This window comes from Falco biarmicus, chromosome 5 (genome assembly GCF_023638135.1).
Source record: "Falco biarmicus isolate bFalBia1 chromosome 5, bFalBia1.pri, whole genome shotgun sequence".
NCBI lineage: Eukaryota > Metazoa > Chordata > Aves > Falconiformes > Falconidae > Falco > Falco biarmicus.
The window spans coordinates 53,450,850-53,476,686 of NC_079292.1; the positions used below are offsets into that span (position 1 = coordinate 53,450,850).

General features: G+C 35.4%; 1 protein-coding gene across 11 annotated transcripts in view; it reads left to right on the forward strand.

Annotated features, from left to right (window-relative positions):
- The window catches only part of PPFIA2 (PTPRF interacting protein alpha 2), a 352,109-nt gene that overhangs the window by 309,872 nt on the left and 16,400 nt on the right, over positions 1-25,837 (forward strand). For 6 of the 11 annotated variants that reach the window (XM_056341426.1, XM_056341434.1, XM_056341424.1 and 3 more), the window contains 5 exons: positions 744-773; positions 1,666-1,796; positions 2,372-2,553; positions 7,208-7,301; positions 23,376-23,457. In XM_056341426.1, coding sequence (XP_056197401.1) covers positions 744-773; positions 1,666-1,796; positions 2,372-2,553; positions 7,208-7,301; positions 23,376-23,457 — 519 coding nt within the window. The remainder of the gene's footprint in view (positions 1-743; positions 774-1,665; positions 1,797-2,371; positions 2,554-7,207; positions 7,302-23,375; positions 23,458-25,837) is intronic. The other 5 variants (XM_056341429.1, XM_056341425.1, XM_056341430.1 and 2 more) reach the window with 1 other exon arrangement.

Here is a 25,837-nt window from a genome sequence, read left to right on the forward strand (position 1 = left end):
CTGTAGAGATCTTGTCTCCAGAGCCCAAATTGCCAAACGATCCTGTAGAGGTTGGCTGGAGAAGCGGTACTGCATGAGTTTCCACAGCCCAAGTCCATACATTAATAAATTCTACAGAGTATCTTCAGCTTTCCTTGTATGAATGAGACATCTACCAAAAATAAAAATGAAAAGAGGGTGGAACTAGACACATTCTAGCAGCCTTCTTTTGCCAAATAATGCTGCAGTACAGAACATCGGTGAAATTGTATCCATTGACTGAAAATGCCAGTCACTTTAATGTGAGATAACTGGAGAGAAAAACCCCTTTTTCAGGCATGGTATTTGCTGATGATATTTTGTGTTTATACTTGGTGAGACACCAATATATTTGTAATATTAGATAAAGCTAAAAAAACATATTAAATTCCCTGTGTTGGGGATAGTAGAAGGATTTATATGAAAACTCAGAAAAGTGCCACTATAAGCTTGCAATGCCCTAATGTTCGCTAAACTTATGAAAATGAAGGAGATTGTAACTTTAAAAAAAACTTGTTTTCCCTGAATGGCCTGTTTGTCAGGGGTTGTCTTATGTTATAACGCCAAGTGTATAGTTAGTATATTATATGGGTAGTTTTAAATTAATGAAATCTCTGCTTCCTACTTCTGAATGTGAGAAAAACAAATGTGTGGCATTTTGATATGCTTAAATAAGATTTATTAAATTCCTTTTTTGTTGTTGCTGCTTTTGTTACCAATCTAAGCCAAGCGACCTAAGGAAACATCGGAGAAAGGTATGATACTGTGTGGTTTTTTTTAAGTTTGAGAGAACTCATCTATCATATTCCTCTGCTAACAGTGTTCCTTGTCAGCCATTGCATCCTCCCACTCCTTTTTGTTTGATTCCTGAATATAATCATTTTAATTCTACCTGGAAAAGCTTGCAGGGATCACAGGTAAGCCACAGAATCAAGGCCCACAAGCAATACCTTGGCATAGTAGCCTCTACAGCACAAACTTAACGATATACAGTTTTTTTTAAAAAAAAAAAAGTATGGACACAAAAGAATTACTTTCAAATGTATTTTGGCCATTCATCTTGCTGGAGGAACCAGAGTCAGATTACTTGAAATCTTCTGGAGGAATATAAAGTCGTTTACAGAATTGGTACTGAATATGGGATTTATATTTACATGAGACTGTATTTAAGATAAATCATTATATGCTGTGACAAAATTCCTTTTCTGTTCATGCTTATTTTCAAGCATTCTGGCCATGCTGTTAACAAGCTATGGAGAGAGTCATCCTGTTTCTGTCTCTATTTACTTTCTCCCTTACATCCTGAGAAACTTTATTTACTTGAACAATCCTGTTTAATGCAAGAGACCTGTTCATGTCTGAGGTTATTTTCATGTTTAGATTTTCACTGAATCAATCTGTTTGGCATAAATGGTATTAATTTCTCCAAGTGTGATTTCTTTTCTTTCAAATATGTACTGTATGCTGCCATATCTAGGCAATTGCTCTTTCCCAGTAGCCTCTTTCAAAAATAACAATCCTTACAATTTTCTCAAAAAATTGTACTCGAAACCATATATCTTTCAATTCACTTGACAAATTCATGCAGGATACATTTAAACTTTCTTGAAAAGCTTATCTTCTTTCAATGGAATCTCTCTCCCCCAGATTGCAGTAGTTGAAGAAGATGGGCATGAAGATAAAGCCACAATCAAATGTGAAACTTCTCCTCCTCCAACACCCAGAGCTATCAGAATGACTCATACCCTTCCCTCTTCATACCACAATGATGCCAGAAGGTAAGATGTTTGTAATAAATTGGCACTTCACAGTTTTACTGCTTATTATTCTTTTTAAAATATGCTGTTCTTTAACTATTCCAAAATGACCTGATTTTTTCCTGCTTCTTCTTGGCAATTGTTTCCCCTGCCATGAGAGAGAAAGCCTTACCCTTTGTCTCTTGCATGACCTGGAGAATGTCTGTCAATGCTAAAGTACATGCTGGATATTTCTGGTTTGAGGTACAGTTTTGATCACTACTAGAAACAGTGATACTGCAAATCCTACAAAGACAACCAGCAGGCTGATTCCTATATTTTTCATCAATTGTTCTTAGCAATTTAAAAAGATTTATTTTCAGCCTTTTTTTTTTTTTTTTAATAAGATCCAGTCAGTCTGAGGGAGGAAAAAGTGATCTTGTATTGCTCTACATGTTGCTAAATCATTTATAGAAGAAGATATGATTGTGTCAGTTGTTGGGAGAACATAACTAAAGTATAACCAGTTAATTTGTTTGCAGAGCTCAGAAGAAAATAAAAATTACCTGCAAATGCTGGCATGTTATCTATTCCATTTCTTTATTATCATTTTGTAGTAGTTTGCCCGCTTCACTGGAGCCAGAAAGCATTGGTCTTGGCAGTGTCAATAGCAGCCAGGACTCCCTGCACAAAGCTCCCAAGAAGAAAGGAATCAAGTCTTCAATAGGACGTTTGTTCGGTAAAAAAGAGAAGGCTCGACTTGGACAGCTCAGTAAGGAATTAGTGGTAACAAGCCAAGGTCACCATTTCACAGTCTTTTTCCATTTTTAATTTTGCTTCTTTTCAGTTTCCGATTTGCTTATTTTTCTGTTTTGTCTAGCAGAACTTTCCCATTAAACTTCATTGCTATCAGCAATTTTATTTGTCAAGAATTTGCTATGACTATAATGCAAATGAAAGGAGGCTTCCAGCACAAAACTAGAGTCATCCTCTTCACTGAACCTACTGCCTCAATAGTCTCAAATTAGGGTAGAAGTGCTAACAGTGTACTCTCTAATAACCAAATAAAGAGGAGGTGAGAAAGTAGAAAGTAATAAACCACTGTAAGAGTTGTAACTATGTGCTATGGAAGGTCCTTGCAAGTAAGTGTAGCTGCTGTCCAGATTTCAGTGTGTCAATTGATGTCTGCTAGTGCTTATCACTGAATGTCCTCACCATACTCTTTCAATTACTTATGCTGCTCACGGCAACGCTTTGTTTTCTTCCTACTTCTGCCCTTTTCTCTTGCCGAGACCTTAGTCTAATTCATTCCTAGTAAAATTTTTTCCTCTGTGATTATTCCATAGGATATGTCTCTATGACATGCAAAAAAAAAAAAAAAAAAAAAAAAAGCATAACTATAAGCAATGGAAAGTCAAGCGAGAGTCTTCAGCAAAGGCTCATAGTCTGCATGCCCAGACAGGCAAATACATCCTTATCTACAGTCTGTATTGTTCTAAATTGGTCTAAATCTGATTTAGCTAGATTAAGGTTAGCATATAGACACATGCCAACACAAGCATCAAATTGGAATAGATGTGTCAGTAAAAGAGAAATATTAGCTCTTTGCTAGTCACGAACTGTCACATAGTATGAATTTGTGAGGCATTAAATTTTTACTGCCATGGTGACCACATAACACCTGTAAAAGAATTTTAAGGGTTTGCAGTAACTGTAAATGCTTAAGCAATATGTAAGCCTGAAATTAAAAAATACTGAATTCATATTAAAACACATCCTTATCACAACTAGCAAACCCATCGCTAAAATCGTACAGAATAAAGTAAGGTAATAGTTAGGTCAAAGTATCAGAGTAAAATCAAAGAACTGAGCATTCTGCATTTATATTCCAATATTTCTCCTCTCTGCCCATGAGAACCTTGTGCTCTTGAAAAAAAATAACTAATTTCTAATCGCAATTTAAATTCCTTTTTTTCACACCATGGGAAGAATAGAACTGATTTATTCAGTATTTTTCATAGTTTAATCTATTTCAGAATCTATTAAATGAATCTCTCAAATACACCTGCATGTAACCATGTGCACTGATGGAGAATTTTATAAATTTAGACTACATTATTAATTCCTGTTTACTTTCCATAAAACCAATTTTCTGATATTGATGGATTATGCATAATAATCTATGATTTCACTGTAACTCAGGAACACAGAGGAAAAAGATGTAACAAATGTGTTAGCCTTCCCTGTAGTTCCTTGCAATGTGGAACAAACATAAAATAACAACTTTAAATATTACCTCAGGAGCCATGTAATCTGTCAATAGATTAATTTCTTAATACTCACCATGATTAATAAGACATATGTATAATTGGATAAAGCCTATTTGTAATCCCAACAGTAGCTCATGAAATCGCAAAAAGATATTAGTGAAAATTTGCAGTTAAATGAAATTTTTCTGGTTTACATCCTTTAGTTCCACAGCAAAGATTTCTGTAAAAAGCACATTTTAATTAAGCAAGCTAGGTTTACAAGTATGTATAAAATTAACAGTAGGACTGTTAACTGACTAAAAAGTGGGAGCAAAATATTTTTAGAAATTGAAGTGACATTGAACAGCTGAATTATAGGGTGTTTTTTCTCATCTTTTAAGATACCAGAAGAAAAACAAATATTAAGTGGCAATTGCCATTCAACAGCAGTACTTTAAAGACAAAACAAAATTTAAAAACCAGCATCATGGTAGTACTTGAATCAATTCCATGACAGGTACGCTATCTGTGCAGCGATATAATTAATAGTTCTATTTATAAGAAGATACTATATCACAGAAATTTAAATAGTAAGTCCTATCATTACTGCACTGCAGTATATTTGTACGGTTTTCATAACCTAACCTTATAATGCAAAATTAATAAAAGAATCTCATTTAATTTATTGCTTAAATTAAACATTCTAATTTGATATAGATATGTATTTCTTGTATTTTTTAATATGTAAAATACCTTTTTCTTCAATAGCTTGTCAAATACTAAAAAGATAATAAATGTAATTTTGAGCCTCAGAAACATTAATTCATTTTCCTATATGCATATTTGCACATGCACACAATTACAGTTAAAGGAACACTTTAAAAGTTTATGTCAATGAAGAAGATATTAGGGATATAAGTACACATAATACTTCTGTAACTAATACTATAGTATCTCTAAAATACCAGGTAATAGTTATTCATACTTAAGAAGCAATATTGGAACTTCCCAAGTTATATCACTAACTTCAGCAGCCCTGCAAAACTCTGAAAGCATTACCTTTCAACTGCTAAACTTGCCAGAATTTTTTTATTTTATAATTTGCTACCTTCAGTGTCTCTGCTAAATCAATTGTGTTATTGTTCAAAGGCAAGTTCATTCCTTAGGAGATCTTAGAATCAAGATTTCTAGATCCTTCACGATTTCTTTATGTTATTGGAGAAGGGAAAAGGAATGTTACAGGGAGCACAGGTTCCTTTTATTTATTGATTTATTTGATTGATTTTGAACTCATCCAGTCTTCTTTCACTTGTGGAATACCACACTAGACACTTACATATTCTTCTTCCCATGTTACATTTAGAATATTCTCATCCCTAAAACAAACAATACATTGCAAGTATTTTTAGCCCTGCCCAGGCAAGCTGGTCTCTGTGGTGTATGCAAAGGTCAGCTTGTTAGGGAACATTTATTGTGGCCATCTGCATGCCTGAGATACTGACAGGCACAATCACCCTGGTTTATTCAAAGGGACAGATGTGTTTGTCTTACGGTGAAGTCTGTTATGCCAAGAATACTTTCCAATCTGTGATAAACCCTCATTGTACTGCACTCATACCATCTCTGTCTTAACATACTGTGAGCTGCTCTCTCAGAAAGGTGTGGTATATTGATACAGCAGTTTGCTAAATTAAAAACTTACTCCAGAGTCTGCAATAAACATTTCATGAGATATTCTGTAAAACTTTGAAAGGCAGATGAAGTAAAGCAAAGTATACATTCATGTTTAAGGTGTTTGTGAATTGCATGCATCGTTCTGGTCATAAGACTTGCAGAAGTTGTGTCCTCTTTAATAATGAAATGCGTATAGACAAGCAGGAGTGTTAAAACTACACCTGCTTTGAAAGGACAGCTTAAAGCCAGTCTTTTCTAAGTTAACATCATAAACATGATGCAGCAGTAGGTTTTGTTCTCACTTGATAGAGGTGCATGTAAATGTTACTTGTAAAAAGGAGTGAGGCTATTTCACCATGTAAAATTTATACATTGTTTTATGGTTAAAATCAATGAATCAGAATACTATGCTTTAATTAATTAAAAATAATTTTATTATGCTTTCTTAATTATACCAGTGTTTGCTCTACAATTGTTCACTATCTATTAGCTGAGAAATGAGAAGTTGCCATTGCCAAATGGAGTCAAGCACCAACATTTACAGTACTGTTGTCTTCTTTCTTGTGCCAGTTACACACTTTCTGTATGTATATATATGAATAGCAGCACAGGAGGAAAGCCGCCCTGAAGAAGTGCTGCAGCCCCTCTGTCTGCACACATACATTCAAATGAGAGGACAGTATGGAGCCAGGGCCAGGAGACCATACTGACAGCTCCATGAGCAGGTCATTTCTTCCTTGAATCCAGGCAGCGACAAAAAAGTCTGAGCGTCTTTCCACTTCTGCACTAGGAAGGTCACATTAATGGACATATTGTATGATCAGCATGGATCATACAATAGCAGTCATGTCCTTAGTTTACAGTATGATTTTATTTTGGTCCAGGTGTCCTTGCTTGCTGCAAGCTTCCCTTGTCACTCTATGCAAGTTATTCAAGTTCCCATGACTTTGACAGGAATTAGATGCCTACAAGACACCTCCAGAGAGACCTATGAGGTTTTTTACTTCTCTGACAGATTCTTTATGTCATCTCTAGCTTGGGAGTTAGCAGGGATAATGACGTCAAAGACTCAGACTGTCTATGAAAGCAAAACAAAAGCTTTAGTATTAGGAGACTAAGTGATGCCTTATTGTCTATAATGAGGCAGTTTTGTTTGTATATTTCCCAAATAAGATTTAAGAATTGTGAGAGCCTTGCTTACTTAGGACCGTGAGTCTGAGCCTCCGGAGGCAAAGAAAAACAGGCAAAGGAGATCAGGGTGCTCTTCTCATACATTTCTGCTAAACGCAAGGAGGAGAAGGCGGCAATTTTCACCTCTACTTCTACTCTTTTCCATGTAGTAAACACTCGCCAGAATTTACTTTTGTAAGTGATAGCTGTTCATTCACCACAAACACCAGATGTCATGGCTTAAGGAAATGAACACAGATGATGGTGGCAGGTGGGAGGGGGATTGAAGAGTTGAGAACGGAACAACTGAGAAAAAGCTATAGGAAAATCCGGTGGGATTTGTTTTGTTTTGTTTTCCAGGAGGTTACATGGAAACAGAGGCAGCAGCTCAGGAATCTCTGGGATTAGGCAAACTTGGAACCCAAGCAGAAAAAGACCGAAGACTAAAGAAAAAGTGAGTACCTTTTTCGTGTGACTTTCATTGGCTCAAACTTGATTCAAATGTCAGATTTTGTGTTTGCTTTACACAGACATGTAATGACAAGCAAGATCATCTACTATGGCACTTTAGCACTTAGTGTGGGTTTTTTTCCAGCATAGAAGTTTTTAAAGCTGCATATGAAATATAGTGAAAAATATTTAGTCTGTCAATTGTACATTATTGTTTCATTTGTGAAAGAAGATAAGTTTATGAGAAAGAGACATATTCTATTTCACATCGTGATTAATTCCATGCCTTTTGCCTTCCGTGCAATTATTGAAAACTAGGCAGGCATTTAATGACTTACTACATAGACTTTTTTCAGAAGGGAGAAAAAGACTTTCTGCATTATATATTGGACACATGATAATTTCTGTCTATAGAATTCAAAGGCTCCCCATAAAACCTAGCAGCTTCGCTTTCTTTTTACCTGTCAGCAAATGGCAACCTAGCTTCTTTTTTTTTTTTTTAATTTGCATAAATTATATAATAACTTAATGGTGTCTTTGGTGCACCTCTTGTAAAACCAGTACACTGACTCATAGTAGCTGCCAGGAGCTATGGAGAACTATTAAAACACAGATACAAACACAAAAGAAACCTCTTGGCAGCATCAGTTCCAGTGTAATTAGAGGGTGTCAGAGAAATAAAGATGGTACTTAAAAATTACTTTGCAGATCCATCCTGAAAACAAACAGGTTTGGTTTTCATCCATAACCATTAAATTTAGTGCTATTATTTGGATTCTGAAAGCTTCATTTTTAAAATTTGCAGGGGTTTTTGGTTTCTTTCAGTCTTTAACGTTCCTTTGCAAAGTTTGAAGAGAATTTGCAAGTCTAATCCAAATAATTCAGTCATAATGTTTCAGGTTCTCTTTAAATTTTAAATTTATATGTAGAATATTTTTAATCGCTACTTTCATATCAAGCTCCTGATGAAATATAACTTTAAATATACACATCCATGGAATATACAGATGTGTTCCATTCAAATCAGTCTTTACTTAGCAATTAAAGATAGAGAAGCAGTCATTGTGCTAACTGAGAGGGAAGAAACATTTTAAATTCAATTAAGAAATTTACAATAACATTCACAGGGATAATTAAAGTTGATGAGTCGTCCCTGTATTTCTTATCTATGCATTTTTATCATTCAGTCATTTAGAAATATGTGGATGTAAAAGGTATGTTACTATACTTTTTTACTAAATCTATAAAATGTCTTTGAGACAGTCATTGTAATTTGTAAAGAATATCATTGAATTTTCAGCAGCCTATTTTTTGAAGGCCCTATTTTTCTTCCAGCTCTAAGGACTGAAGGTACCACAGTTTCAAAATCACTTTGAAGAGACAAATGTCTTCACTTTGTTTGCTTTCTCAAACTAAATTATAAGTTCAAAGAACTAAATAAAATAACCTAAGACTTGACACACCACTGCATTCATGACATGACTACTTCATATATGAGAGTGCCAACCAGTTTATGGTCTGGAAGTAGTAGGTGTGCAGGTAATCTGTTATTAGACTTCTGTCTAATCTCACACAACCCGAGTTTTCCATGCTTTCTGCTTTTCAAGTCTTTCCTTTTTTTTTCTCCTGTGTCTGTCTGTCCTTGGATTAGATTCTTTATGAATTAGATATAATCAAAACGTTCTCTGCTGGAAGGAGAGGAATCGTTCCTTTGTGACTATGAATATTCACCTAGTCTGAACTACATACTATTTATCCTAAGTATATGTTATATACCTATGTCATGAAGACTTTCAATTTTTTTCCCCTGTTCCTTTAGATTTATCTGTCTTCAGAGTTTCTCATTTTGGAATCCTTACAACTGCTTTTAAGATTCCTTTTAATTTAAGGACAGAGAAAGGTTAACATACATTGCTAGTTTATATATATATGGTATAGTTGTAAAGGAACTGTAATATAGGAAAAATGTAATTTTTTAATTAAAAATTTTGTTAGACACACACATGAGATTCTACCGAATTATAAAAATCATTAGGGTGCCAAGCTATCAATAGGGTATAAGAGAATTAACACTTCCTTATAAAACACGCAGTCATGTATTTGCATGTTTTACCTTGGAAAGTATTAAGTTGAAACAGTCCAGAAAGTCAGTTAAATGAAAAGTTTGTCTCAGTAAGTCAGATTCCTTCTAACCAACACTTAACAACGCATAACTCCCTCTGGAAGTAGAGCCTTCACATATACAGTAGTTGCAGGATTACCAATCTGGGTAAGGTAAATTAAAATACTATGCTGTGTAACATTAAGGATGATAGTAATGTATATAAGGTCTTTATAAGAGGTAATAAGATAAGTCTGAGCATCGTATGCCATCTTGTGATGTAGCAGTGAGATTTACATTCAAGCTTTTGATTCCTTTTTGCTGCTAAACAAAACTGCCCTACGAATGCTGCAGAGACAGTGAGCCCCCAGTCACTGGAACAGAGCGAGCAGAGCACTTCACCTTGTAAGAATTTCTATGGCTAACTTAGGTTAGGACATAAAGCCCCAAGAGAAACAGGGCCACTGACAGTGTAGTTAAAGGATAGGCTAAAGCAGAGAAGCACTCCTTTGTATTACAATTTGGGGGTGTGAGAGCTTCACTTATACTGACTTTGTCACTTCCTTAAAAAAAACCTCCAAACCCCAACCCACCCCACCCCCAAAAAAACCCCAAAAATCCCCACAAAAACCTCAAAATGGCATCTCTCCTAGACGTGAAAGCAGAGGTCTGGTTCATCAGTGATCAACACATCAGTACTGTGAGCAGTATGCATGAGTTTCACCAGAGCGCTTTGGGTTAGTAAATTAAAATTGTATAGAAGTGATTATAAAAGGATGTATTCCTGTTAAAATGCTATCCATGGTATTTATTTCAGTTGAATTAATATCTTAAATGAAAACTATCTTAAAATGCTGAATCTCTAATTTTGCATTTTTGAACATATTCAACTTCATCAGTTATTCAGCAAGGGTGCTCCTACCCCAGGGATGAAGCACGATTTTTCAAATTGTCAGCTGCTGCAGCCAGTAGGTACTAAAGGTCCACCAGGTCTCCTGGCCTTCTGCTCCCTGAGTAGCAAGCACGTACACTGAGCCTGTTCTAGCCTTGTGGAGTTACAAACACACTGCAGCATGCTATAGTATTTTAGCGCCATTTATATGCATGGAATAGATTACTGAATAATACATTTCCCTCTGAAAAGTTTCATGAGGGAACATAATTCTGGAGACCAGTTCTCTCTCTGGTGATTATAGTGTCATTAACCCAAATTTCAATGTTTTCCTCCTTCTTGCTTAGAAGATGCTATTTAGATGTAAAATTTCATTCCATTTCAATTGACTACTTAGGCATCATTAAAATTTAATTAGTAGTTTGTCTTAATGATATGCTAGACATTTATAAACCTCAAACAAGAGTCTCTATTAATCCAACATTTGTTTATTACAGTAGATTTATTAAGAAGGCATCAAAGAGAAATTAGGGAAGCTGTGCAGAATTTTTAAATTAGACCCAACATGTTCCTAAAATAATCTGAAAAGATGAACTTAAGTTGTCTGGTTCATCCATAGATGTTTACTCTCAGACATTAAATATATGACAGCTCTAGTTAACGTTAAAACTTTTAAAGTCTTGCTATTTGTAAATTGAACGTGGAGTCCTAGAAAACAAAAAAAATAATGTCAGGGATATTTGGAGCATTTAAGGTATTATTCCATTGTTCTGTAAAAATAATTGATGTCAGGTGTGACAAAGGATAATGCACTGCATTTTTTTAATTTAAATTAGCCTTTTAACTCTGCTTCACTTGTTCTATACAAAAGCTGTTAATATTTTGTATATAATGTCTTCTGCCTTTTGTCTGATTCTTAGAGCCTGTTTGCCTAATGAGTAACTTCTTCAAGAAAACTCAAGAGTTTAGGACTAAAATTATTAATGGCACTGATACCCTCTATGTCACCATTACCTTCATTTAAGTGTCCTAATGGTTCCAATAATTTGCACTCATCTAAATCATAAATTTTGATCAAGGTATACTTTCCAGAAGGCACCCATCACTGAAATGAAGAATGGAGCTTTTCTCGTAGTATTTTTTTTCTAGTGATTAACTAGTCTCCCTCTGAAAAATGGTTACTTAATTTCCAATTCTGAATTTTGTAGTCAACTTCAGCTACCATTTATCTGTGACAGTGTATACGCTATCCCAGCTGTTCATAGCATCATCTCTCGTGGGTATTTTTGCACCAAATAATATGACTGTGCACACTAACTTGGCCTTGGCATTTGCTCAGCGTTGTCATGATAGCCCAAGCTGGGACTCAGCATAGGGTGTTTCAGGTCAGTCCAGTTTCTATTGCAACACATAAAGGTTTGCAGAGGGTTTGGACAGAGACATAAGTACCCCCTGTATAGCAAAGTTGATCAGCGTGTATCCTACAAAATGATTCATACCTCAGAGAAAGGGTAGATATAGCACTGTGCCTAAAATCAAATATTCTGTATCTCCCTTAAAAATGCATATCCCCACTGACCTCACCTCGGGTAGAAAATTAAGACACTTAATGAAAGCTGTATAAATGTTTGACTGTCCTTTTCACTAAAACACCATATGAGGAACTCTTTATAAAATCTTCTTTAACAATGAACTCGGCAAAACTTGAAATACTATCAACCAATATAGCCACGTTTGCTTCCCTTTTTGCTGTACCTGTCCTAGTGAACGTCGATTGTGTTCTCCTTGTCTACAGTTTTTTTCAGGAGTTATGTCAAATAATCCTTAGCCAAAAGCCTCACCGATGGCAAATACATCTCCAAAGAGTCTTGCTTTGTCTTCCAAAGTGCCGTATAGCTCTGAGTGCCAGTAATGTATATCCTTTTCAAATGTAATGTTTGATTTGATCTGCAATATGCAATGGAACAGCAAATAAGAATCTGCTTGTAGAAGGGAGCTGCTGAGGAAAGACAAGACATGTCTTCTATGTTGCATAAAAGTATGTAATGATTTTTTTTTATAATCAGTGATATTTCATAGGATGTGTTTAATTCATCCTGTGCAAAGCACTAACATAAGGCAAGATTCAAGAGACGAAGTGCTATGTAGTCCTAGATTTGACCTTGTGCATGCTGCTAACACAGTTTGAGATTGCCCTATGCCATTGCTTCCCCAGCAATCCCAAATACAAATCTTCGCCATGAAAAAAAACTTTGCATGCATGTCATCTAGTCTGGATCATACTGACAGGATTCCAGCCCAGAAGCTGATAAATTCCCCAGTTTATTATTTTGAGTGTTGGAATAACAATCACAACTTACCTCATAGCTGATGAAATAACTGCACTGTGTCATAATGCCATCACTCAGAGTCATCTGGCAGTGCAGAGCTTTAGCTTCACTGTTTCTTCAACTTTGTTTGATTTGATTCTGGAGAGGAATCTATTAATTCAACATTTTAAAAACAAGCATAAGATGTGAGGTTTCCTTTTTCCGACGGAAAAAAAAAAAGTAAACCTTTCTTTCCTGTTTTGGGGAGATTTACTCCATAGGCACAGGTGTGTGTTTGCCAGATATAGCCTCCCACCTTCAAGTGGATCGCATAAAAGCCTTGATATACCAGGACACGTATATAAGCTTGCATACATGAATAAAGACTTGTAAAATCGAGGCCTAAGTAATTTTCATATGTAAAATTATGGTGTAAAAAAAAATAAATTCGTATTTGTGGCCTTATCATTAACCTTGCAGAGAGAATTGCAATGCTGTTAAGTCTCAGATGACTACAGTGACATACATATTAAACAGCAGTAACTTCTACATGATCAGAAGAGCATGTTGTATTAACTGGCTCTTCTTCCTTTCTAACTAAAAAAAAAAAAAGAGATATAAATGTTGGCAAGTTCCTTTGATAAATTTCTTTGATAAATTTGACCAATTCCTCGTTATGCTTCAGCCCTATGCTTTTGTTGGTTTTCAGTTGTATATATCCTTCAAAAATTGGCAGGTGATAGAGAGAAGTCACAAAAAATAGGCCTCACATTGTGGTTATCCACACTTAAATAAAATCAGTAAAAGAAAAAAGAACACTGTGGCTTCCATTTTTTTATGGGCATATCTAACTTTTAGATTCCTGTCAACAGGCTACTTGAAAAAATGTCTGTGTAGACCTTTTGTGGAATAAGAGTTTGAAACACTGTAGTTATCATTTAGCTGTTCTTGAATCCGCACAATGTCCATTTAATTAGGCTTTATGTGTGCAACTGTAATTAGAATTTGACATAGTGTATTTGTGACTAGAAATAAGCTCTCTTTGCAGTATACAAATAGGTGTTTCCTAGTAATTTTCTTAATTGCACACATTTTGATAAAATTAATCCAATTGGTTTAATTAAGATCTTTTTCTGTGCCATCCATCTAATGTTCCTATATACTTAAAGTTTACTAAACACCATTATATCCTAAAGGTACATGATTCATTTTTTTACAGTAGCACTTAAGAATATAATGCTTTTTTTTTTCTCCAATCTTTTACTTACAGATTCTTCAGAAAAATTCTGGTTTTGCGTTTAATTTCTTCCCTTCTTATCTCATCTATGAGAAACTAACTGATGTTAGTAGTTTTCAGACTGATCTTTAGTTCTTCCTCTAATTCTAGCAAATAACACTGTCTTCAGTAGCTATTTATTTGCTATTTTCTTATTCCAGTGGAGGAAGGAGTGGTATTCAGTGCTCTGATATGTCGTTTAGGATTGTCGGCTGTGTCCACCATGGTGTTCTCTTGGCTGGATCGGTGTCTAATCCTTGAGACATACATAAAGATGAATTCTCTTTTTCAACTTAATACCTTTAGCAAACATTTTTAACACTATCTGGAAGATCCTTTCAAATCATTAGTCAGTCAAAGCTTTTGCAATGTTAAAAATGTATCTTGCTATTTCATTAGATACTTGGAGCCTTTTTAGCATTACAAATGTAAGGATATATGGGTATTTCTCTTGCAGAGATTATTAAACCTTACTCAGATTATTCTGAAGATTGAAAAAATTGATACAACATATTTTATGCTATGTCTAAGTTAAATATTTATTTTTTTTAAAATCTTGTATTTTAAAAAATAGTATTTTTACCCTTTGCCAAGTTTTTTTTATTCTTTTCCTCATAAAAGATAAGGATATGTGTATCAAGTTGCATGTTTTTGATCAAACAAAAGCTAGACCAAAGCCCCAGTCCTTGACTTATCTACATGTATAGGCCTATCTATTACAATTGTGGATAAATATAAGCATCTACCCTCATGCATGCAGCTGTCTCTCTAAAAGATGATCTCCAGCAGATGCAAGTGTCTTGTCAGATTAACTGTAGAAATAGGATTTAAGGGAAGAATAAGTAAAACACAGCAGAGGAAAACCAATTCTACTTAACTTTTAGTTTAATGTATGCCTAAGGAAAATAGTGTTCCTTCAATAAAATGCTGATAAAATGGTTGTTCTATAAAATGGAGAAGGCTAGAATTTAAAGATCCATTTTTTTCCTGCTGTATTTTATTATTCTGCATACAAGATGCTCAGGAAGTGAAGGAATGTCCCTTGATCCTCTGCTTCTATAATGGGGGAGACCGGAATGGCCTTCAGGTCCCATAAGTTATCTCCAAGCAACTGCAAATTGCCAACTCATTAAAGCCGACAGAAAATTACTTGCATTCCAATTAATCCCCCTCTTTATTTCTCTCTACCCATACCCAAAGGAGTATTCAGGGGAAGATGTAAGAAGCGGGAATTCTGGTTCAATAGGCTCTAGAAGGTCCAAAATTAAAAGCTTTTCCAGCTTTTTAGTTAGCTCAGTAGATTCTACTGAGCTAATTTACAGTTAGCTCAGTAGAAAAGGAGCATGAATCATGAAAGTGTATTCAGTTCTAGTGCTACTTCCATCAGATTTGGTAACTGAATAGTTCTCTAGTCCTTTATTTATATTGCATACCTTCATTGTCCTTCCCTTCCTTTATTTCCCTTTCTTAAGCTTTCTGTGTGTAAATTTGTCGTTTGTTTCCATCTACTTTTCTATATCGCCCTTTCCCTTCTTTCTCCCAGCTGTTCTGCTGATCTCACACACATGAAAACCAAAATTTAAGATATTGAAACCAGGGCCCTGCGGAACTCACTGAAGTGTCTGGAACCTCTTCTTTTCACCCCCACATTTTCTACAGCTATGTCTACCAAACATTTTTATATCTCTGTAAATCATTTGTTAATAGAAATATAATATTCTGAGATGTCTGAGTTTCATTCAGGCATATAATTTTCTTTTTATGATGGCAATTAAAGGAAGCTGAAGAAGTTTATTATTGGCAACAGCATCCTGCTTTCTCCTATAGATACTGTTACCAAATATATTGGCAAGAATAGGTTGCCTAGAGGGCAATTCACTCATACTAGTATGGGTACTGATCTAATGTTAGTATGACTGCTTAAATTAAAACACTGCATGGCATAACTAACTATTACAAATGTTAGTCACCTATATACATAAACTCTGCATAATTAAGGGGAAAAAAAGAACCAAAAAACCAACAAAAAAACAAACACCGCAGAAACCCCAGTCTAGGTCATTTATCATTACTATGAGCTATTTTGCTAAAATATTAGTGACTTCCACATAGAAAAGTAAACCTTGGAACTTACTTCATTCAATTTTACTGTGTCTTTATGGTAATTTGCTTAAATCCAGAGGTTTGGGATTTTCAGGATTTTTGATGTTACGGAAAAATCATTATGAAATCATTCAAATCTGGGTGAAATGCTTTGATTTGAAAATCTATTCAACATTCACTGTTTACAGTTCTTTGACACAAATATGTATTGTACATGGAAGATGTGCTGTGCTAAGTGGTACCTAATAAATAACCAACATCAGCATAATGAAAATCTAATTTGAACAGATGTACTTGCTCTTCACAAGAACATTTAACTTCTTTAAAGCATTCAAAGACCAGTTAGAAAGATTTCTGTAGTTATAATGGTGGTGGTATTTTACCTATCATATGATTATTTTTTTTTTCGGGACTACTATATGTTCATTAACATTTATGTGCTTTTTTTTTTCCATTAATCTCTCTCCATCTCATGAAAAGCATATCTGGGTAAGTTAAAACACCATGGCTGCTGAACATATTAATTTTCAGCACCATGTTTATTTTCTATGTTTTCTTCTTATTTCTTTTTGTTCTTCTGTGAACATTGCAGAAAACTAACTCAAATGAAACCTTTCAAAGTATTCAAAATAACGGTATCCTGCGAAAGCATATGCAAGTACAGGTCAGGACTTGCTTGTGCAGGGCTTAACAGGATAGTTAACTACATTGAGAATAACTTCTGTCATTTTTTTGAAATAAATGTGTTTTAGAAAGTATGAAGCCCAGAATCACAAAGATATTTGAAAGTTTAAGTCAATAGAAAAATTTTGATTGTGAAGGCCTAGACTAACAATTGCTGTTAAGGCATAAATTCTGTTTAATTAAATCACAGAGGACTCCAACTCATAAACACTCCAGTAATCTGGAGAAAAAAAGTCCTTTTTTTCTGTTTGAGCCTTCATGCTCTGTAGTCATACAATAATATTTCATTTGTGTGTATAACTTACTATTTTCTTTTTTACAAGTTCATTTTATTTTTTTTTTATGTTTGGGCTTTGGGTTTTTGGGGTTTTTTTTAGTAGTTAACCTGATAGCAAGTTTAAAACCTTCACCTCCTCTTTTATCTATCATATAAATGTTATTTTCTTCTTGAATAATTTTTGGGTCTCGGGGAGAAAATTTCCTCCATTCAAAGCATATATGCACTATAACTTTCTAAAGGTGTAAGGATAAAAAACTCAAAGAGAACAGGGATTACCACATTAATTTAGAATATGTGATTATGAAATAGTGTTATAAAAATAGATTTGATAACATTTAATCAATCTGGGCACTCCAGGGGTCTTTAATGTTGTACAGTACATTCAATATTGCAAGGCTATCTATTATGCAGGTCTATTTCACTGGTGGTTGTTTGGTTGTTTTTTTTTTTTAATAGTGGCTCTCTACAGCTCTAATTTGTTAGGGTCTGTATTAAGCATTCCTGAACATGCCCCACTTTGTTTAATATACATCTTCAGAAAAAAGAATGCTGCCCTTCAGTTTGCATACGCTTAAAATGTACACTGTTAAATGTGCTTTGCTAATCTGTGTTATCTGGGTTTATGTTAAATTTATCCTTCCTGATTTTATAGATTTAAAAACAGATTTATTAGCTGTATCTTGATTTCTGTTTCAGTCATTTTTTCTGAAAACTCCTTAAAGTTTGATATAAACATTTTGTAAAAAAAAAAGGGAATTTAATTTTGTCCATTGTCCTGTCTGACTATAATATCGAATATCCAAAAGGAGAAAGAATGAAGATTTCAAATGGTTTAAAAACCAATCACTTAAGTGCCAAAGCTGAAATAAGATCTGGCCTAATTTTTAATTAGTGCAGTCAGATGGATCCTTTCAGATTAAATTAAATCAAATCAGCACTGTATGGCAATATCAAGTCTGAGTCTCTTCTCCCACCACCACCACCACTTTAAAAACATCTATACTATTGCAGAACAAAAATAGATGAAATATAGCTTCTTATTTTTTATTAGACACTTATTATAATTATGAATTTATACAAATGCAACTACCTTTTGTCATGTAATGGTCTTAGCTACAGGATTCTAGACTCTCTTGACTATTTATCAAATGACAGTAGTAAAGATGACATTCAAGACCATATTTATACATTAGAAATCCTCTCTCCTGAATTTTGAAGTGTTTCAATGTATGTTACCTTTCAAGAGGCAGGTGCATTTAATTTTAATATTATGATATGAATATGAAATCATAGGATTACTCAGACAAATACAGTATACTTGGTCTTTCCTTTCTGTCTATTTCTCTTCTAGAAACTTATCAAGTATATTTTGTTGTAAACTAAACATTTTAATATTGATAATAATAAAAGTGATAGTGTCAGTAATAATAATAATCAGACGATCTGCTAGGTAAACAATTTCATCTGTTGTCTTCTTAAGAAAATGTCTGGGAGTAAAGGCCATTTCATAAAAATACAAATTAGCAATTAGGCAAATTTTTTTTTACAAAATCTGCTTGTATTTTACAAACATGATTTGACGTTTTACTTCACTGTGCCTCCTTTTCAATTTATTTCACATTTATGATTACATTTTAACTAAGAGACATTACAATATGCAGAATATAATATCCCATGAGGGCTCTTCTCCACTAGAACTATCAGAGTAAATGCTATTATTTGCAGAAATACAAATATCTGTGCTGAAACACTGTTCAGGTTTCATCAGGACAGTGTCTGGACTTTGTGTACTACACAGAGCGTTTGCTTTATGTGTATCAGAAATACTATGCTGTTATTCGTTGTTTGCTTCATAGGGGTAGCCTCATCTTTGTAAGGAAAATTGAATGTCACTGAATGACGTGTTTTAAATCAAGATCTTGTTAACTTCCCACACATGTCTATTTAATGATTATTCTTCTTTTAATGAAGTTCATTGAGTTTTATGCAATGAGTTGGTTAGGGCTATCTATACAGTACTAGAATTTTCCTGGTGCAAGGGAAAGATAAATATAAAATAGAAAATTTGCAAAATAACAACATAGTTTTGCTCTTATCATTTTCCCCTTCCTTTTGCTCCCATGTACCTCTGTCGTCCAGAGGGATACTGAAGCATTCATAGTCCGCATAGTATGAGACAGCTGTGCTCTCATCTTGATAGGTTGATTTGGGCAGCTGCACCTGGCTCTCAGCAAAATGGTGCCAAAGAAAATGGCCCAGTGTAATGGTATCTTTAGGAAGGAATTTTGGGGACGATTAGACATTAGAAGTCAATGCTAAGGAGGCAACCCTGCTTCTCTGACACACAACTCTACAACACAACTTGATGTGATTTTTCTTTTCTGTCTTTGATAAAAGAGTGAAGACAGCCTACTTTATGAGGCACTCTTTCTAAAACAAATACAAGCATATCTCAGATTTTGGATGAATGCTAAACAGCTGATGTTCACCAAATTTCCTTGCTTTGCAAAACCAGGCTCAGAGTGATGATATCTTTTAAATAGGATATTGCACTTCCTCCCGTAATGTCTCCAGGAAGCAGATTTTATTCTTGAACAGTAATAATGTTATATTTAAAAATACAGCTTTAATTTGGAATTCATTTCAGTGGTAGTAAGTGGTTTAAAGCCCTATCAGCAAAATAATAGCATTTATAGTAATGCCTAATTCATGTAAATTCTTCCTTATTGGTTTGTTTTCATATGTTGCCAAAAACCGAAATGAGCATGGAAATAATTACATTTTAATTCCCTACCTCCTTACCAATGTGAAGTGGACACATTATAACACGTAGTACTCTTCTGACAAAGTCTTAGGAGGAGAAAATCCCTACATTCCCTTGTAAAGCATCTTCCAAATAAGAGAAACTGCGTAATCCTATTCACAATCTCCAAACCCTATCTTTGTAATGCAAGAAAATAAGATGAGCTTTAGCGTATTCATCTCTTCTTCCTCCTGTGATCAAGTGTATGTCTTTGTAAGGAAAACTGAACTGCAGTAGCCAATATTTGGCTTTAGGGACCTTCTGTTTTCAGGAAGCCAGTGACTATCCCACAAGGACAATAGTACATTCAAGCTGTTCCAAAATATTTGGGTTATATTCCAAAATAGGCAGATCACTGGATTAATTTTTCTGATAATTTGCACTATTGATCAAAGCAATATTTCCCCTGCCCACCCACCCACCCCTTACATGGCACTTTGAACTTATTTTGAAAGAGTGGAATGTTTTCTGTAGTGCTAGTTCATATAAAAAAAATCCCCAGAATTCTCTTTGACTGCTGACTGAAGAATATCTCTCTCAGTCAGAAAAACAGAAATTCTGGGTTTAGTTCTGGTTTAGAAATTGAAGGTTCGTGTTCTTCATATCTTCTAGTGTGTATTAAAAAGTAGTCAAAGAATACTGTTCAGGAAGTAAAATATAATTTAAAGTAATCTTTAATATTTGAGAGGTGTTTAAACATCTAAGGGAAGGAAGCATAAGTTCTGAGGCATAAAATTATTTTTTAAAGGGAAAGAAATATTATAAAAATACTTTTAGTCTTCCACACCAGTAAGTGAGGCACAGGCCTTATGATGGCTGTAGTCCGTGTGCATGTCAAAATATAGGATTTTAACTTTACACTAAAAATATTTTTAATCTGAAACACTTCTACATGCCAAGACCCTTTGGATTATGTTAATCATACTCTAGTCTTTGGCTATAGCATATACCTAGGGCATTCCATTTCTTGCCTGGCCCCATTTTCTTCAGGCAGAATCAACAACCACAGCTAGATTTGCTTCCAGCTCTGTGAGCCAGGCTGGCTCTGAGGTAACAGCAGTGCTTTCTGACTTTTGGAGGCTGTATTTGTTTGAGAAGCGCTGGAATAATGCTAAACTTCCACACCAAGCCTCAGGCCAGTTCAGATGTTGCAAAGTCACAGAAGACTGTCTAGAAATACATACTTTATAATTCCAGCATGAAGGAATTAAGTTTATCATGGAAGTGAGACCTTAAAGTGCTAATGCCTCTTCTGGAGGCACCTCGGTTCCTGAAGCCACACAGGGATTTAACACCAAATCAAAGAAATAGGCTAAAACTTTGTTCCCATCTCCTTGTAGACCATGTGCTGCTGCTGCAGGAGACCAACACAAGCAAAGGCAGCCAGTGGCCCTGAAAGACATAGCCTCCTTTTTTTACTTACTATGTTAGCCAGCCCTGCTCTTTCAGCTGGGATGGGTGAAAAGAAAAGCCTAGATAAGGAAAAATCTGAGGTCAGATTCCTCCAAGGACGGTGTCTCCATCTGCAGAAGGTGCAGATCCCTGGGCTTGGGCTGACTTTGGGGAAGGAGCAAGTTGCACAGGGTTTTGCACAGTTCATGCTCTGCCTTAGGTCACCAAAACCAGCCAGGTGAGGAAGAGACATCCCTGAAAGCTTGGCTCTCTCTCAGGGCAACCATGCCAGCTGTAGCCCTGTTGTGGCACATGATGGAGTTATAGCACTGCTGTAGCTTTGCAGGCACCCTGCAGAACCAACTCCAAGGGAAGGCTGCAACCCACATACCTCATCCACAGGTAGCTGGGAGGTGGCCAAGTCTGGACGTGCCTTAATTCTGCTTTCCTAAGCAGCTCAGTGTATATGTCTCCCTGGGAATATGGGATTCCTGCACCTCCACCAGCTACTGAAGGTAACATGGTGTTTGTATACCCAGAGAGCAACTTCTCATTTTACTGGGGATTATGCTTTCACAGAAAGCAAGGATAGCTCTACAATGTCTTTGGACATCTGAGTGACAAAGGATAAAATACGCTGCTAAAGATGTATGGGAGGAGAAGTCAGATTAACTTCGATAATGCTGTCAGGTATTTGTAATGTTACGTATTATTACGGCATAAACACAGAAAATCAAGCAGCTGTCTTTCTATTAATATCCAGAGCCAGGGACTTTATCATGTATGCAAAATGGATATTTGAGTTCCATTTACTACTAAAGCCAAATTCTCTCAATCTGGCCCCTTGGCAGTGCAAAAATCCCGGAAGGGAGTACTCCTTACAAGTAAGATCACCGCATCGCTTTTATCTCCTGTATTTTTATAGTACATATATTTGAAAGGCTGGTAATGCAGTTAAAAATTGCCAAGGGATAATTGAACCCCAAAGGCTGCAGTAGCGAAGGAGGACAGAGCAAAACTGAAGCTATAATTCCAAGGTTTCCTTGTTATATGGGAATGTAAGCAAATTTTAATACTACATTAGCATAGTCCCTGTCTAATTTGTTTTTCACTACAACTTCTTGCTGAGAGCATCCTTTTGTGTTTCACTCAGTAGGAGGCAGCTGAAAATATGTTGTTAAATACCAGGGAAAAAAAAGACTTCTGAAGGACTGCTTTTTCTATGCTGCCGCCACAGTGGGTTCTTCATTCCTGCTCCAGGAACAAAAATGTCTGGTCAAATGGTTGAATGTGTTTAATATAGACCATTTTCCTCATATTCTAGCTGGCTGGTCTATACATAACTTTACGAAATATTTAATGCCACTATATTAAAAGTATGTTTTAAGCTTTGAGAATTATGTTTTATATACACACTCATTGCAAACCAGAGAAGCTGCAGATGCAGGAGGTGGATTGGTAGCTGATCAACTCAGTAAAAATATATCTATGTATATATGTATATGTATAAAATTGAGAAGCCACATCAATTCTATGATTATAAAAACAGATATATCAGTAAACCACATAGATTTATTTTGTATATAAGCAATAATGAAAAAAAATAACATGGAATTATTAAAGGTACAACCAACTCTTAATTAGCCATGGCTGGCTTATTTAAAATGCAGAATAGCTGTGCTCTAGAGACCCTAAAATTGTGCATAGCTGGTCCAGCAAGTTTACTGTTTCAAATAGAGACCTCTCAGAGCCGGCTGCATTACATCCATGCTTAGCTCAGATTTAGAAGTTGACAATTTCAGGTCTTCCTGGGTCACTACCAAATCAGAGCTAAAGGATTCAGATACTCAGGAGGAATCCTTCAGTTTTGTCTCATCACCAAGGTCTTCTATTATATGGATGATCCTTTTATACAGGTTATCCCAATTCTGTATTGCTTCATCTAAGAAAGGGCAGAAACCTTGCCTTTTCTGTGTTAGTTGTTTAAAGGGATGTCAAAATGCACCAAGAAAAAAAAAAAAAAAAAGAAGAAAAAAAAAAAGAGGTGGAAACAGAGAATACATTTAAAAAGGGGAAGGGGCTGTATTATTCACTGGTGTTTTCTATGCCTTTTCTATGCCATTTCTATGCCTGCCATCATGCTTCACTGTTGTTACCCTTAACAAAAAGGCACAGTTGCATCTATATTGTCCCTAAACATACCTCTTGGTATTTAACATTTTCTTCATCCATTTTCAGACATGAACTTCTGGAAGAAGCTCGGAGAAAGGGTTTGCCCTTTGCACAGTGGGATGGGCCAACAGTGGTTGCCTGGCTGGAGGTAAGCGTCGGCCATAACTTGGAAATGTGAGTCACATTTGTAGACTGCTTCTATGTGCTCATTCTTACAAAATCCAAAAAAGACTGTAAAAGTCTCCTTCTCTCTCTCCTGCGCACTGTCCCATGAACACTAAGCAGATTTTGACACTGGATGGTGTAAATCAAAGACAAGGCAGAAAGTAACGACGTTCTTATACAAATACACAGTCACCCTTACGTGGCAAGGCTGTGTTACTTCAGCAGACATACAAGCTCTTCGTTGGCTCAAGGAACAGGTGTCTATTCCTTGTCTATATCAAGCATCCCTGTGTATTCACACCTGTTCTTTTTTCTGTTGTGGGTATCATCCACTGATTATCAGATAGAATTCACAGAGTTTTCCCCTTCAATTAAAAAAAAGGTCCCTTTCTAAAGCTTTAAACAGGAATATGTTCAGGGAATAAAAGACTGAAGAATGAAAGCAGCTGATGTCTACAAAATTTCTGCTTCATATTAAAATTTCTGAAGGTACCTAATGAAAAAGATGAAATGAAAACTGCAGAAAGGCAGCTCAAGCATTTGTGCACGACCTTGGAAAATGGGATGATATCTTCCTTCCCAAAAATTATCTCTGTTAATATGGAACATTCATTAATTTGGCTGCTACCTGACTTTTTCATATGACTGAGAGTTGTATAACCAGATTTGTATCAGTAGGAAATATTCAATATTACAGTCAAAGTGGATTTGCTGGAAACATGAACATACAAAGGTCTATACATTTCTGAATACTGAGAAAAATCTGCCCTTGATGTCCTCCAGGGTGATCCAAAATATGAAGATATTTCTGACAAGTTAAGCCCTAATCTTTTTTTCTTTGATTCTTAGCTGCAGAATAGGATATGCTTCCCACTGTCTCAGAGAGGGGCTGTAAAGAGAAATTGATGTCTGAACTTTTTGGGAAATATGATGAGATTAGCACAGGAAAACCCATGAGGAAGTTTATGTTGCAGTATTCAATGGAGATTGAATACTGATGATAAAAAGATATGAGGCCAGAAGTACTGTATTTATGCAGTGAGCATCAGTGTATTCAGTCAGCAGATGGACACTGTGCATTTCATACTCTCCTGGGGAAAATATAATTTGTGACCCTTTGACTAAAAAAAAAAAAAAAGTAATATTAAAAGAGACAAAGACCCAAATTAAAGAAGTATATGTGGTCACAGTTGTGACACTTCCAAACTTTTCAGGATGTGACATTTCAGCCTTAGCATATTCTGGACATTCCTATGTAGCACAGCCATAGCTGAGATATATTTTAAGAACTGTGGCTTTTCTTAGCTAATTCTGGAAAAGTATATCATTCTTGATATCTGGGTTCTCTGCCTAGAACAATTACTGTGCCTTCTTTTTAGAAACTATTTTCATCTAACCTCATTTCCTGGTAGAGACAGCTGTTTGTTAAAGAACTAACTTACCTAATTTGTTAAAGAACTAATTTACCTAATGAGTGGCAAACAATTGAATCTATTTCTGCAGACTGAATAACTCCCAGCATTTATGCTTTCCTGCTTTTCAAGTGCATACATGAAAAAAATAATGTCAAATTAAATGAGAATATTAAATACATTTTAAAGGTATGCATAGATTCCTCATGGTCCTTTGTTTAAGCACAGCTGGGTGTAATCTACATAATTCTTGGTTACATTTTTTTACTTTCATGAAACTTTGTATTTTGTTATTACGGTTAGTTGGAATTATATCATACTTTTAAGGTCTGTACTAGCATGGATGAAGGGCAGCACCTCATCCCGTCAGTGAGAATGGCTTTTTGAAACACAATGCAGTCATCCCTCAAGCTCTGCAATGCATCAGGGGTCAGTACAGAAAAACCTGACTGAGTTTTTTTGGCATCTGATATTCAAGTCTGTTTCTCTGTGACATGAAAGTGATCGAACAGCTGTTTTAACTAAATATTTCCTAGATAAGGTATAGACTTGTTAATAACCACGCAGTACTTCCCTGTATTTTGAGAAATTAAATAAAAATCCTTTCAAATTGTCACTGCTTTCCAGATTTATTGGTGAATTTACTGATGGCATATTTTGACTCATTCCCTTGACCTTGTGTCCTCTTTCAGTAAACCGTTATTAAGAGAAAAAAATAAAATAACAAAACTGGCTAATTCTGATGGCCTATTCAAGATGCACCTAGCTAGGTCTGTCTTTGTGTTCCATTGTGTTATCTCAGTGATTATGGCATTCACTGCTTATGTCCTTCTCACAGTTTTTGCTATAGCATAATATATTTCATACTGTGACAAAAACTTCCCACATGCATGTATTGCTGCTCTGGAATTACCTCCTTCGGGAGCAAAGAACTGTAGACCCTGACAGTCA